The 14,952-nt window shown below is 39.7% G+C and overlaps 1 protein-coding gene across 5 annotated transcripts in view; it reads left to right on the plus strand.

The window, feature by feature from the left end:
• msi2a (musashi RNA-binding protein 2a) overlaps positions 1-14,952 on the plus strand; it is a 182,700-nt gene that overhangs the window by 45,873 nt on the left and 121,875 nt on the right. For all 5 annotated transcript variants that reach the window (XM_058789219.1, XM_058789221.1, XM_058789224.1 and 2 more), the window contains one exon: positions 9,813-9,905. In XM_058789219.1, coding sequence (XP_058645202.1) covers positions 9,813-9,905 — 93 coding nt within the window. The remainder of the gene's footprint in view (positions 1-9,812; positions 9,906-14,952) is intronic.

The raw sequence follows: 14,952 nt of genomic DNA on the forward strand, positions 1-14,952 counted from the left end.
GGACTATCTGTGGCTTGTTTATTGAAGATGCCGGACAACCACCTAACAGTGCATTACAGTAGTCCAATCTAGAGGTCATGAATGCATGAACTAGCTTTTCTGCATCTGAAACAGGTAGCATGTTTCGAAGCTTGGCAATGTTTCTAAGGTGGAAGAACGCTGTTTTTGTAACATGGGAAATATGATTTTCAAAGGACAAGTTGCTGTCTAATATAACACCCAGATTTTTGACTTTAGAGGACGTAACAGTACATCCGTCTAGTTGCAAATTGTAATCGAAGAGATTCTGAGTATTGTTTTTTGGACCAATAAGTAATATCTCGGTCTTATCCGAATTTAATAGGAGGAAATTATTGGTCATCCAATCTTTCACATTTTTAACACACTCTATTAGCTTAGATAGTTCAGAAGTTTCATCTGGTCTTGTTGAGATATATAGTTGAGTATCATCAGCATAACAATGATAACTAATCCCGTATTTTCTAATAATATCACCAAGGGGCAACATGTATATTGAAAATAGCAGAGGACCTAGGACAGATTCTTGTGGTACTCCATACTTTACGGGTGATAGTTGAGATGACTCCCCGTTTAAAAAAACAAATTGGTAGCGATCGGATAGGTAGGATCTAAACCATCCTAAAGCCTGCCCTTGAATACCCGTATAGTTTTGTAATCGATCTATGAGTATGTCATGATCTATAGTGTCGAACGCAGCACTAAGATCAAGTAAAACTAGCAATGAGGTGCAGCCTTGGTCTGACGCAAGAAGCAAGTCATTTGTAATTTTAACAAGTGCAGTTTCTGTGCTATGGTGAGGCCTGAAACCTGATTGAAATTCTTCATAGAAGTAATTTTTTTGCAAGAAGCAGCACAATTGAGCCGACACAACTTTTTCTAAAATTTTAGACATAAACGGCAGATTTGAAATGGGTCTGTAATTTGCCAGTTCACTAGGATCTAGTTGTGGTTTCTTAATAAGAGGCTTAATAACCGCCATCTTGAATGGTTTTGGGACGTGATCTAAAGATAATGATGAGTTAATAATATTGAGAAGCGGTTCTTCTGCTACAGGTAACAACTCTTTCAGTAGTTTAGTGGGTACAGGATCTAATAAACATGCTGTTGGTTTAGATGCAGTGATAAGTTTTAGTTCTTCCTGTCCTATAGTTGTAAAGCACTGCAGTTTTTCTTTGGGAGCGGTGAATGAAACTGAAGTACTAGACGGTGTAGAACCTACATTTGTTTTTGTATTTCTAATGTTATCTATTTTATCAGTGAAGAAATTCATAAAGTCATTACTATTAAACTGTGAGGGAATATTTAGATTGGGTGGCGTCTGTTTATTTGTTAGTCTAGCCACTGTGCTAAATAAAAACCTTGGATTGTTTTGGTTATTTTCTATGAGTTTGTGGATATGCTCTGCCCTGGCAGCTTTTAGAGCCTGTTTATAGCTGGACATACTGTTTTTCCACGCAATTCTAAAAACTTCCAAGTTAGTTTTTCTCCATTTGCGCTCAAGATTACGAGTTTCTTTCTTGAGAGAATGAGTATAACTGTTGTACCATGGCGCAGTACGTTTTTCTCTAACCTTTTTCATATTGAGGGGGGCAACAGCTTCTAATGTATTAGAGAAGATAGTGCCCATGTTGCTAGTCATTTCGTCTAGTTCGTGTGTATTTATGGGCACACAGAGCAGTTGAGATAAATCAGGCAGGTTATTTGTGAATCTGTCTTTAGTGGCTGGAACAATAGTTCTGCCCAGATGATAACGCGGAGCCATATAGTTAATATCGGTAATATGCAGCATGCACGATACAAGGAAATGATCAGTAACATCATCACTTTGAGGTACGATATCTATATCAGTAAGATCAATTCCATGCGATATAATTAAATCTAGCGTATGATTGAAACGATGAGTGGGCCCGGTGACGTTTTGCTTGACTCCAAAAGAGTAAACACAAGTCCTAGCGCATCATTTGTATTATCAACGTGAATGTTAAAATCTCCGACAATTAGCGCTTTATCAACATTAACCAATAGATCTGAGAGGAAATCTGCTAATTCTTTTAAGAATTCTATATATGGCCCTGGCGGTCTATACACAGTAGCCAGAGCAAGAGATAGGAGAGATTTCTTTTGCATATCTGACAGTGTAACATTAAGTAGAAGTATTTCAAATGAGTTAAACCTGTATCCTGTTTTCTGAGTAACATTGAGAAAATCACTATATATTGTAGCGACACCACCGCCATGACCAGTCTGACGGGGTTCATGTTTATAACAGTAGCTTGGTGGAGTAGACTCATTTAGACCAAAATATTCATTTGGTTTAAGCCAGGTTTCAGTCAAACAAAGTACATCAAAACTATTATCTGTGATCATTTCATTTACAATAACTGCTTTGGGTGCGAGTGATCTAATGTTTAGGAGCCCAAGCTTTAGAAATTGTTTTTGTTCATTTATTTTGCATTTTTCAGGTTTAATCACAATCAGATTTTTTCTAGATCCTACATTAAATTTATATGTTGACCTCACTATTCGGGAACAGATACAGTCTGTATAGATTGGACAACGCACGCATTTCTGTCATTTAGGAGGGTAGAGCAAAAGCCATCATAGCAGTTATTTGAGAATTGGCTTACTAGTCAGATGGAGCGTAGCGTCCTGGAGATGTTGTCCGACAGGAGTTCGGCTCCGACTCTGCTGGGGTGCAGGCCATCAGCACGGAAAAGCCTAGAACACTCCCAGAAAAGATTCCAATTATTAACAAAGAGCAGTTTCTGTTCTTTACACCATGACAATAACCATTCGCTTAAAGCAAAAGTCTACTGAACCTTCGTGTCCTCGCCGACACGTGGAAGCGGTCCTGACACGATGATCGTCGTCGCGGGCGATGTGCCGCGTACCGTCTCGATCAGGCTCCTGAAGTCCCTCTTCAGTGTCTCCGTCTGCTGCAGCTTGGTGTCGTTAACCCCCGCTTGCAGCACGACAGCGCCGACGCTCTCGTCGCCCTTCAGGATCACGGGTATCTGCGCAGAAACATCGAGAACACGAGCACCAGGGAAACAGTGAGTGTGCACTTTACCTTCAGCTAACGTAGCACGGACGTGCCGGACGATGGAGTCTCCGACGATCACAGCGTCGCGTTCCGTCTCGTGGAGGGGAGGGGAGCGAAGCGGTTCCGGGTGGAGATCTCGAAGACCGGAGGCGGCGGAGGGGGAGAGGTCATCACCCGGGGCCTGGCTCGCGTCTTCCGCTGCTGGTGCACCCAGGGTCCGTGGTGTCCCGGCACCGGAGTGAAGGACACCTGGGAAGATCGCGTCCTGGGTGCACAGGGCCTGTGCAGAGAAACACACGGAGTAGAGGTGGTGGGAGTGTTAGCAGCGTGCTGTATACTTACCCCGGACTTGTGAGTGTCAGCCCGGGATGTTTCCAGCGCGGCTCTCCGCTCTCTCAGCTGGGCCTGCTTCTCCACCAGGTCACGGATCTGCTTCTCCACGGCCTCCAGCTCCAGCAGCACCGAATGTAGCTCGAACGTGTCCTCACCTGCACTCAGAGGTGGACACAAATCTGCCATTTACGCAAGTAACAGTGAAACAATGGTAATGTGTGTAATAGAGTATTAGCAATGTAAGCGAGATTAGCAGCAACCACGCTGGCGATGCTAACTGGCTATAAGCTAATAGCAGACTCGGGAAATCAAAATAAAACTAGTGATAAGGCGCTCTGATTGCTTTTGTTGTAGAATGCTATAGGGGATATAATCACACGTTATAGAAACGAAAATGATAAGTGTATAAAACTGATCTTAAGATAGAAAATAGACGATAAGGAATTAACTTGACGGAGCTCAAGCTCAAAACACGCAGTAGCAGATGTGCACAGTAAGACCAGGGATATTTATTTAAAAATGAAAGGGTCAGCGTTTAGTGCATGTTGTCTTTTAAAATTAAACATTTTCTAATTTTTTGGCTTTTTCGGAACCCAGATGGTTGTTTCTTTGCATATGTGGAATAATTTCCATGTGATTCAGCGCCTGAGTTCTCGTGATCCGATCTGGCAGGTTTAGGTGGGTTGGTGCGTCTGCTCATTGGCTCCTGTTTAAAAGCTGGCGGTGATGAGGTTACAGGAGTCATGTGGGGTTGCAGTACAGGAGAGAGCTGATCTGAACTCGGCAGCCGTGAAGGTGCTCTACAGAGCACAGGGCAGAGCTGCAGGATGGCAGTGCCAGCTTGGTGCCTAGTCATCTGTGAGTCCAGCATCAGAAGGGGAGAGAGCTTGCTTTACACATCCCTAGCAAAATGCCTGTCTCTCTCTCTCTCTCTCTCGTTCTTGCTTCTCTTTCTTTTCTCCAGCTGTGGTGACTCAGCGGGACAGTGGGTGCAGAGAGAGAGAGAAAACTGCAGTATTACAGTTGAGGTCATTTTTGTTAAACTCTAACATCTCCCAAGTGCAAATGCCTAAATTCAGCCTGAGGCTAGCCATTTATAATCATGAAATTTAATATTCTTTGAAAGCAATGAGAAATCCTTCTGGATTTACCAAAGCCTATTTTTTTCTTTCAAAATTCTTCGTCAATATTTTTTAAGCAGATTTTGTAATGGCTAATGGTTGTCTGTTATGGGCATTTTAATGGCCAATACTGATGTCTAGAGAGCATTATTTGTGTGCATTATTTTTAAGTGTGCATTGTGTGCATTATTTTAAGTGTGTGCATTATTTTAAGTGTGCATTATTTTTCTAATAATCCAACGGCCCGTCGTCAATTATTCCTTACTTCACCACAGGGGGACTTTAAGAGATTTTCCCTGTCGATCATTCATTTGAGCTCAGTTTCTTTACCTCTCTTGTCACTTAAATATTTTAATTAGTAATTAAGGATAATTTTTGGGTTTTGGAGAACTCTGACAGGGTCAGTTTTTTTTTTTTTTTTAAAGGGCAGCTGAAGTAACACAGAAACACAGAGGATAATTTTATTGCTCAGTTTTTGCTATTTCATTGTTCAGGAGACTTAAATGAAGGAAAACCAAGAACTCTAAGTATCCACTTAAACAGTTTGAGACCGTTTAAGCTCTCTTCAACAAAAACAAAAGTCTACATTTGCTCTCCATTTAATGTTATTTCTGTCTAGAAGAAGCAATTGGAGGTATAAATAAAAATAATCAAATTTTTCTTTCTACTGTAATTAAAAAGTTTATTTTGCAAGACTGATCCTGATAGATCACTCTCTTGTTCTCTGTCTGAGAGTATTTTTAGTTAAGCTGTCACTGATAACATGAGTTATCGCTCTGTGACACCAGTGACACACTCGCTGTTTCTATGTGGCATTTTCACGTTTCCTCTGGATATTAATTTTGCATATGAAGCTCACCTAGTGTGCAGATGGCAGCAGTGTGTTCATAAATGTGAGCAGGTCTCTCTCTCTGTTCAGCTGAAGTGAATGAATCTAACTGAGCTGTTTGTGTGGACACTTCCTCCCTCTTTTCATTCATAAAAACGGCTCCATATATACAGTCCAGAATGGATGCAGTAACTCAAGTCCACACCTTATCACAAAAACATCTCACAGTAACTAACTTTAGACTGGAAGGATGTGTTGAATTACCACAAATGCTTTAAAAGTTCAGGTGTGTGTGTGTGTGTGTGTGTGTGTGTGTGTGTGCTGATCTGGTGTAAGGGGCAGGTGGACGTCTCACCCTGTAATCACCATTGGGAAAGTGAGAGTCGGCATGGATCACTGATGGCTGCGGCCACATTCTAATCACTCCTTTTTGAAAGTGAACAGAAGGCAGAAAAGCTGAGGGAGAAAGTGCTCTGATTGGGAACAGGATGAAGAAAAGCTCCTCACAGGAAAGAGGTCTCTGCTTGAACAGATCCCCTCTGGTTCAAGTGGCCTTGTTTGAGAGATGAAGCCAAAGTCAGACAACTGTAATCAGCTGTCCACAAATACTGTCATTCACTAAATCAGGGGCCATGGAGGATAAGAGCGTGTGTGTGTGTGTGTGTGAAAGAGAAAGAAGCTCTTATTCGAGTCATGGAGGAACCAAGTGTGTGTGTCTCATAGAGAGGCTCTTCAGAGTGTATTTTCAGCTCTGGCTCTTCTGTAGAACTTGGATGTGAGAGCTCATGATTTTTTTTTGTTAATTGTCCCGTTTTAATGTTAAGTATGTCAAAGTAAATTTTTCACTTTTGTTTTAAAACTTTGGGCTAATATGCAAGAGGTTTTAGGTTTGAACCCATAATTGCTCCATAATCTATCGTTTAGCAAAACACTTAATTGCAGGCTTATCCATTTACTCACCCATGTTGTTCAATCCTGTATGCCTGACTTCTGTGGAACATCCAAGAAGTTATTTTGTTAAAACTTTGGGAACCAAACAACATTAGAACCTACTGACAGAAAACATACACGCTTTTACTAAAAATATCTTTTTCCACTGAAGGAAGAAAGTCATACAACATGATGCTGAAAGACATTTTGTCAGCTGAACAATCAGTATGTTGTTTGTTAAACAACAGTGCAATCTACTGAACACACTGTACTTCTATCCCTCAAAACCTTGTTTTCATTCCTTTCAGAAATTAAATATGGTGCTTCCCTAAGTTCTATTATAAAAAGGACCATTTACACTTGTAGAGGTCAATTTTTCCCGTAAAGTTACGTTGTTAGTCACTAACTTTAAAAATAGCTCTTGCAACAAGGTTAAAATATTCTGCCTTCTCTGACCCTCTGAAACAGGCTGTTTTTGCTGCTATACCTTTAATAATTCTGTATGCAAATGACTTAATTGTTTACATAAATATCAAACTTCAGGGCTTAACTATACTGACGTAGTATACTGTCACTTAAAATCTGTCAGGAAAAAAGCCACTAGAAACATGTCCTTGAGAAACAGCCGTGACCCTGCAATAGATCTCGCACACTTAGACACACTCTTTGCTGCGGAGAGAAAGAGATCGTGTCCTTCTGCGAAGCAGAGAGAGATCATTCAGTGTCTGTTGAATTCTCCTTCAGCGTTACTGCTCTAAAACACCAGCAGGTGTGCAAGCAGATCGGTGGGAAAGTTACTCGTCTCTTCCGTTTCTCCAGCTCCTCCCTCGAGCCCGTCGTCTGTGTTCCTGCCTGTTTGAGCTGAGCTGGGAATACATCTTCATAACTCGGATCTCATTTTAATAAGTGACAGAAGCAGATTCCGCACAAATAATAAGCGACCACATCATATTAGCACAAACCTCTTCCTGTATGTCCCTGAGAGAAACACCACTCTGATTTCGGCCTGAAAGGCCTTAATGGCAACGGACTCTGATACCCGTGTTATACATTTTTGCTCTGAATAATGTAAGTTGTGTAACATGCAAGCTCACTTTATTCCTGTATCGATGTCTTTTTACCGTGCTGTCTGTCTCTCGCTTCTCCAGGAGGATTTAGGCAGTCGTGTTGGGTTGTCACTACGGAGAAAACAGGAGAGAAAGTAATTGCGTTGTTGCAGTGCTTGTAGAAATCCCATCAGCCCTGTGGGCAGGCCTGTCACAGAGCATAAAGAGCCGGCTAAAAACTTAAGCATCCACAGACAGGGCAGCAGCGGTGGCGGGCTGGGAAACGCCTATTGCATAGAGCCGAGGTGTGACAGGAAGCAGATGAAACTGCTGCTGGTAGTGCAGGAACAGGGCAGCCGATAAGACCAGGGATGCTGGTAAATATCCAGGCTGAACAACCCCGATAACCCGGGTGGATGTGCTCTTGTTTTAGGCTCTGATCTCCGGCCACTGGATTGATTTGCATCCTGAATGAGTGTCAAATTCAAGCTGCCAGTGCTGATGCAAATAGACAGGTAGATAGACAGTCACGTATCTGCTTGAACTTTCAACATCATCTTCACTCTTGATTGGCGTGTTGGCTGGTGGGTGTGGTTAGTGCACATTTAATGACAGAATACACGGATTTATGAAGTATTTAAAGGTGTAGTATATCATTTCTTTTTACTAGAATCACCAGATGGAACTGCAAATAGAACAAACATTTATGGCTGATACTGAAGTTTAGAAGTTTGGAATAATTAAGTATTATATAGATACTGATAAAACAATATTAAGATACTGTGAAACAATAGTATTGTGAAATGCTTTTACAATGATGTTTTTTGAATTTTTTATTTTTATTTGAATCTATTTTAAGATTTAATTATAATGCCAGTATTTAATTTTCAGCAGCTTTACTCCAGTCTTTAGTGTGATATGATCCTTCAGAAATTATTCTAATATGCTGCCTTGGTGTTTTAAGAAGCATTTTTCATTATTATCAGTTTTTGCTGCTTCATATTTTTGTGAAAACCGTGGTTCACAACCATTCAAAAATAAGAAACATTATTAATAACTGAAGAATCATGTGACACTGAAGACTGGAGTTATGACTGCAGTTATTTTAAACCGTAATAATATTTAATAATATTACTGTTTTTGCTGCAAGACAAATGATGTAATTTATTGCAGTGACTTTAATGCACTTTTTATTTGGCTATTAAATTTCCTAAAGGTGCATGTGTTTAGATTCTTCCTGCCTTTCTCTTTCTCTCTTCGGGTGCACTTTAGCTCATCCTCCTGTCACCTCTCCTTGTGTGCTGTAGAAATCTTTTGTGCTTACCCGGCTCGGGAATTAATCAAGGTTTTAATGTCTCCCTCCTTCCCTCTATCCCTTAATTGAGTTTTGAGGGGAAAAGGAAGGATTTTTTTTCTCTGTTATTGTTTTTAAGTGTGACTGGAGCTGAAAAGCATCTGGATGTGTGTCAGAGCAGAAGTAAACATGTCAGAGGTTTAACTGAATGGAAGGCTGCGCTAATGGTGCCAAACACGTGTGTGGCATCAGTGAAAAGTGATTTGTAACAGCATTATTAGCTGTGAAATCTTGGGGAGGTGCATCTGGAGAGACTGGAATCAGCACTGTGTCTCTGTTAAAGCTTTCATTAAGAGTTTGTTTACAGAGGAAGGTGATCTTCAAACACAGATGTGTCATTCTGAGGTCAGACATTGTGATAGTCAAAAGCACAGAAGAGACAGGTTCTTGTATTTTGTCTTCACTGTTTTAATTGTGAATCTGTGTAAACTGGCAGATGGACTTCTGTTGACATTCTGTTCTGCACTTTAAGTACAGTGTACTTAACTAAGAAAGTACTGAATAATATTAGGTAACTACATGGGTTGGGTTTACTGGTAGGTTCAGGGTTAATACCAAGTTATTACCTATTATTGTAACTATTATTACAAGTACATAGTATGTACTGTAAAATAAAGTGCTACCATTTTTTTCATCAGTGTTTTTGCAGCAGTCATTTTTTCACTCTTGTCACTTACAGTTCATAAGCTCACAACTCAACTAAAATATATCTTTTTTTTTTTTTTTGGTGTCGGCACTACAGATTCAGATAAATAGTGGTGCAGGAAACATTAATGCAGAGTTCTCTTTACTATATTTGTTTATTTTACTCATTCTCCAGATTTCTCATACCATCTGGTAAAAAAGTCTGGTCTTTCTTGATCTATTACTTGGTATTTCATAAATCTTAATGTTTGTTACTGAAATGTAGGCAAATTAATGATTTGTCTCTTTCTCCTCCTCTGTATTATTTTATTTTATTTTATTTTTATTTTATTTTATTTTTATTTTTTTAAATGGTGAACATGCAGATTATGTAATCACACATATTTAAACAAACTAATGAACATCTAATCTAAGTGTCTGCTTGGTCTGAATGTATTTTGGTTTGCTCATGTTTTTTTCTTTTTTTTTTTCTCTCTCTCTTTCTCACCAGATGGTCACAAGAACAAAGAAAATATTTGTGGGTGGATTATCAGCGAGCACAGTTGTTGAAGATGTGAAACAGTATTTTGAACAGTTCGGAAAGGTAAGACCAGAACATCACTCCCTACTGATATTCCAGTATGTACATCTTCAGATTTCTATGCCTAGGCAAACACAGACTCACTCATGTCTGCTCCGGATGTATTCGTTACAGTGCAGTGCTGGAAATGAGGGCACAGGTGTGTGAAGGCGGTGTGGTTGATCCAGGAAACAGTTTTTGGTGTTTTCTGTGAAGTTGAAACTTACAGATGGTAGTATTTATATCCAAACATTTACTGCCAAGTAGCTGACATTGATTAGAACCTGCCTGGGGGTGGGGTTATGATGGGTGTGGGTGGAGTTTGAGGGTGTTGCCTAGGGGGTGGATGTGTGTCAGAGCACTCCACAGGCTGTGAGTGGGTGGGGTTTGAATTGTGGGTATGGCTAGATTGTTGTGGTTAGGGATAAGGAAAAGGGTGACCCATACTCGGAATTTGTGCTCTACATTTAACCCATCCAACACACACAGCAGTGATTAGTAAACGTGCACACACACACACACACTCTGTGAACACACACCCGGAGCAGTGGGCAGCCATTTATGCTGCGGCGCCTGGGGAGCAGTTGGGGGTTCGGGGTTGCTCAAGGGTCTCACCTCAGTTGTGGTATTGAGGGTGAGGGTGAGGTATTGAGGTACTGCATTTCTTATATGGGTATTGTTGCCATAGTTATGGAAATTTCAACGAATGAAAGACTGCAGTTGCTATTACCTGTCTGCTTATATAAATAAAAATGAATCTGAGTGTAAATATTCGCCACGACGGCCGCAATCATCATGGCTGAGCAGGACTTGATTGACTTGATTACATGAGACGAGCTTTTTTGGCTTCTACTGGCTCGTCGTCTTAGCTTCTCATGGAAGATTTTAAGAGCACAAACAAATCAGTGTGATTGAATATGTCATCTGAAATCAGAGCCCCTTTCTTTCTCTTCTCCCAGCTCTCTCTCCTTTTCCCACAGGCTGGGAACAGGCTCTCTTTCAGGCTTTTTTCCTCAGGTGGATTTGTATGTTTATTAAATAAACTGGCCATCCGCTGTACACTGCCATTATCTCTGTGTATCTGTGCAGCACAGAGACTCCCGCGGATGGGGAACTGGGTACTTTAGACTTTAGAGAGAGAGCAACAGAAGTCAGGCAATTCGCATGTCTCAATTGGACATGTTTGGAATTTCTTAGTGGACTTAAATGCCATCACTCGTGTGTGTGTGTGTCTGTAAGTTCAGTTGTCTCTGCATGGATGTGGTTTGTGTGCTTCAGTGATCAGGGTGAGTTTGTGTATGTTTCTAATTTTGTGTGAGTGTGTGTTTTGGGCAGTTGTGGCAGTTAAGAGCCGAAAGGAGGAAACAGGTGGTGATTTCACAATTTTCTTACTACTTTCAGGGAAAACATTGCAGAAAGAAGTTTTCAGTGTTTCATTGGCTAAACAAATGACACCACAGTGAACAACAGTTCACATTTTTAACTTCTGCTCTTAGGGCCCAAATTCCATTTTATTTTCCCCAAATTCTGTTTCTTCTATTTAAATTTTTCTGGATTCAGTTTTTTTCTGTTTCAATTTTTCTAGACTCTTTTAATGATTACATTATATTCATCAAAGATCATGTGTAATTAATTGAAATCTTGAAACTTACAATATTAAACAGCGATTTATTAAAAGTTTTAAGGCCCTATAAAATGTTTACTTTTTTCTCAAATTCAGTTTTATTTTAATGGTTTCATTAAAAATGCAAATCATGCAATCATGCTCAGGCCATTAAAAATATAGATGAGTTTGTTTATTAATTGGAACAGATTTGGAAAAATTAAGCATTACATCACTTGCTTTTTTCTAGCAATTGCAAAATTTTCTAGCGATTATCGCCAATTTGATTGCACAGATACTATTTAAACTAAACTGAGCTAGACAATGACATCTCAATAATGAAATGCCTTTAACTGAAAATTGAGTGTTTAATCTTATCATTATACATTACTGACACTCTATCTTCCAATTTGATACTGTTAAGTGCTTTGACACAATCTGTGTTGTTAAAAGCGCTATATAAATAAAGGTGACTTAACTTGACTTGCTCAACATACCTCAGTAGTGAATGGGCGCCGTCAGAATAATTCAAACAGCTGATAAAAACATCACAATAATCAACATGTAATCCAGTCTAATTAACATCTTGTGAAGTGAAAAGCTTCTTGTTTGTAAGAACAAATCCAACTCTTATGGTATGTGAGCACGAGTGCGAGCAAATCAGTTGTCGGCTGCAGTGAACTTAACAGCCACAGGTGTCGCTAATAACAAGGGTTTCTGAATTCTCAATATATAGATAGACCATTTAAATCTATTCTGTCTGTTCTGATAATTGGTCTGCACTTTTTTGTTTTAATACTGGTTGTCCATTGTAATGGAGGGATAGAAGCGGAGCAGCCGTTATTGAGCACAAACACTGATGTACTTCACGCAGGTGTGTGCTCAGACAGGGAAGAAAACATACAGGAGTGTGTACTAAAGAGTTCACTCAAGTGCAGCTCTGAACACAGAGACACAGCTGGGCATCGCTCAGAACGACTCCCTGCACAGACTTGAGCGAGAGAGACTGCTGCCACCTCAGGGTGCTTATGTTCTTCCGTTCAGAGGAAACAGAGAATTGTTTTCAGAGGATACAACGATGGTGGGGTCATAGACGGGAAATGTGTTTCTAATATCATGGCAGATGTTTAGTGTGCATTGAGATTTTCTAAATAGCAGGCCGGTAATTAAAAAAAAAAAAAAGCAGATGACTGTTTCCGTTTGTGTGGCGTCTGAGTGTATGGCTTCATTTAGTGACATGAATGCATAATAACTTCAGCCAAATGGATTTAATGACCATTAGCAGATGTTCACTGCCCCAGCTACCACAAAACGACTCTTAGGCTCTGTTTAAAAATGCCAAAATACAGGATCTAGATGCAGATTTCGCTTCTTAGATTTTTTTGTCATCTTTCTTAGGTCTAAAAAAAAAAAAAAGAAAATCTAAATGACAAATGTGCAAGGATGTCTTCATTCTTTTGGAGTTTTTGTATTTGTCATATATATGTTCCACTGAAATCAGCTGTCTGATTTAGTTACACGTGCACAATTTCATAACTTTACATTTCGTGGCCCATATAATACCACATCTGTCTTCAGTGTGTGTGTATTAGGGCTGCAGCTAACGATTATTTTTTATTGTCGACTAATCTATTGATTATTTTTCAATTAATCTATTATTTTCTTATTGATTAATTATTTAAACTATCAATAAATAATAACAGTAACTTCTGCTATTAATTTATAATAATAACAACAAAGAAAGAAAATAATAACAAGAGAGGAACAGCTGAAGTCACAACCGCATTCAGGACACTAGAGCGACAGAATCAAAAATGGCTTCATAACTAGGGGTCGACCGATATGTTTTTCAGGGCCGATACCGATTATTACAGACCAAGTGGACCGATAACCGATATATTATGTTTAATGTAAAAATGAAAATTAATGTCAAAATTAAGAATAACAAGGGCTCTGACAAAAACTGCCTTCCCTGGTGTTGATTGCACTTCTTACTCTTGTCATCCTCATTATCAGGCCGATAATCGGTCGACCCTTAGTCATAATACCCGGAAGTTTTATCACAGTTGACAGCCCGTTTTTAAATAAATGAGCCTTGTCGAATCCATCACACAGTTAAACAACTAACAATAGCCCCTTTCACATAGTAATACCAGTAAATTGCCGTAAAATTACCAGAACGACTTTACCGGTAAATTCAAAACTGCGCTGTTCACACAGGCAACAGCATTCCGTCTTTTTTCCAGTAAAGCACCATTCACACATCGGTTTTAAATAACCGGTAAATTCTGTGACATCATAAAACGGAAATGACCTCTAAACGGCTGCGCCTCCCGGTGTTGTGTTTGTAAACATGGAGGGGTAAACGCGATTAGTGTTTTTGTTGATGTTTTCATTTTTGTGCCAAATGTTCACGTTCATACTGTTCTTTTGGCTCAGAGACATCGCACGACTTCAAACACAGCGCGGAGTAATTGCATCATCTGCATCAGAATGTAATGATTGGCCCAGAGCTGTTGAATTTTGAATTTCAACGGCTCTGGATTGGCCCGGAGTAGACGTCTTACGTCACCGCGTTCTGAACTCGTACGTGCTCATACCGGTAATTTTCCTTCTGCGTTCACACACAGCAGAATTCTGGCAATTTACTGGTAATGTTACAACTTCGAATTTACCGGTATTTTTGAAAAGGAGAGCGCGTTTGGTGCGCGCATCTCAGAGCTCGCGCGATTGCGCCCACGGCACTGACGGCAGCTCCAGTGGATCTTAAAATGAACACGAATCATTTCTCCTTCTCCATCTTTGTGGGTGAATTAAACCCGTCATGATTATATAGGCAACTCGATGTCCCATGCTGTTCTATTCATTCAGTGCAGCTTTGAATGCGGTTGTGAATCCTGACAATGTAAATGCGTCAGTTCATCATATGCGGTTCTGACGGTCGTATAATAACAAAATGCTCTATAAATGCAAAGTCTATGAAGTGATGTTGCCATACTAGCCTTTACCTTCTCTAGAGTCTTGTTTTGTGTTAAACATGGCAGAAAAACAGTCTTAAGTAGGGATAACTGCAGGCTCACGCAATGGGCATGGCTAAAGGTGCGACGCATCAACGTATTATCATAACTGATGTAATCGATGATGTCGACAAATCGCTGCAGCCCTAGTGTGTATATGTTAGTCATACATTTGCCTAGAGTAAGTGCAAATATTTAGGTATAATAAAAACATCTTCCCCTGAAACGAGGCATTTATTTTCATTAGAAAGTGTTGTGCGAGAGTGAATGAGTGTACTTATAGTTTTTCTCAATAATCAATATTATTGTGAATTTGTTGAGTTGTGTGCTGTTGTTTTTTTTAGATGATATAGGTTAGAGAAATTATTTTCCTCTTTAGTAGCTGCTTAGTATATATATTATAAATAAATAAATAAGTAAATAAATATTTCCATTCATCAAGGATGCATAC

This window comes from Onychostoma macrolepis, chromosome 10, assembly GCF_012432095.1.
Source record: "Onychostoma macrolepis isolate SWU-2019 chromosome 10, ASM1243209v1, whole genome shotgun sequence".
Lineage (NCBI taxonomy): Eukaryota > Metazoa > Chordata > Actinopteri > Cypriniformes > Cyprinidae > Onychostoma > Onychostoma macrolepis.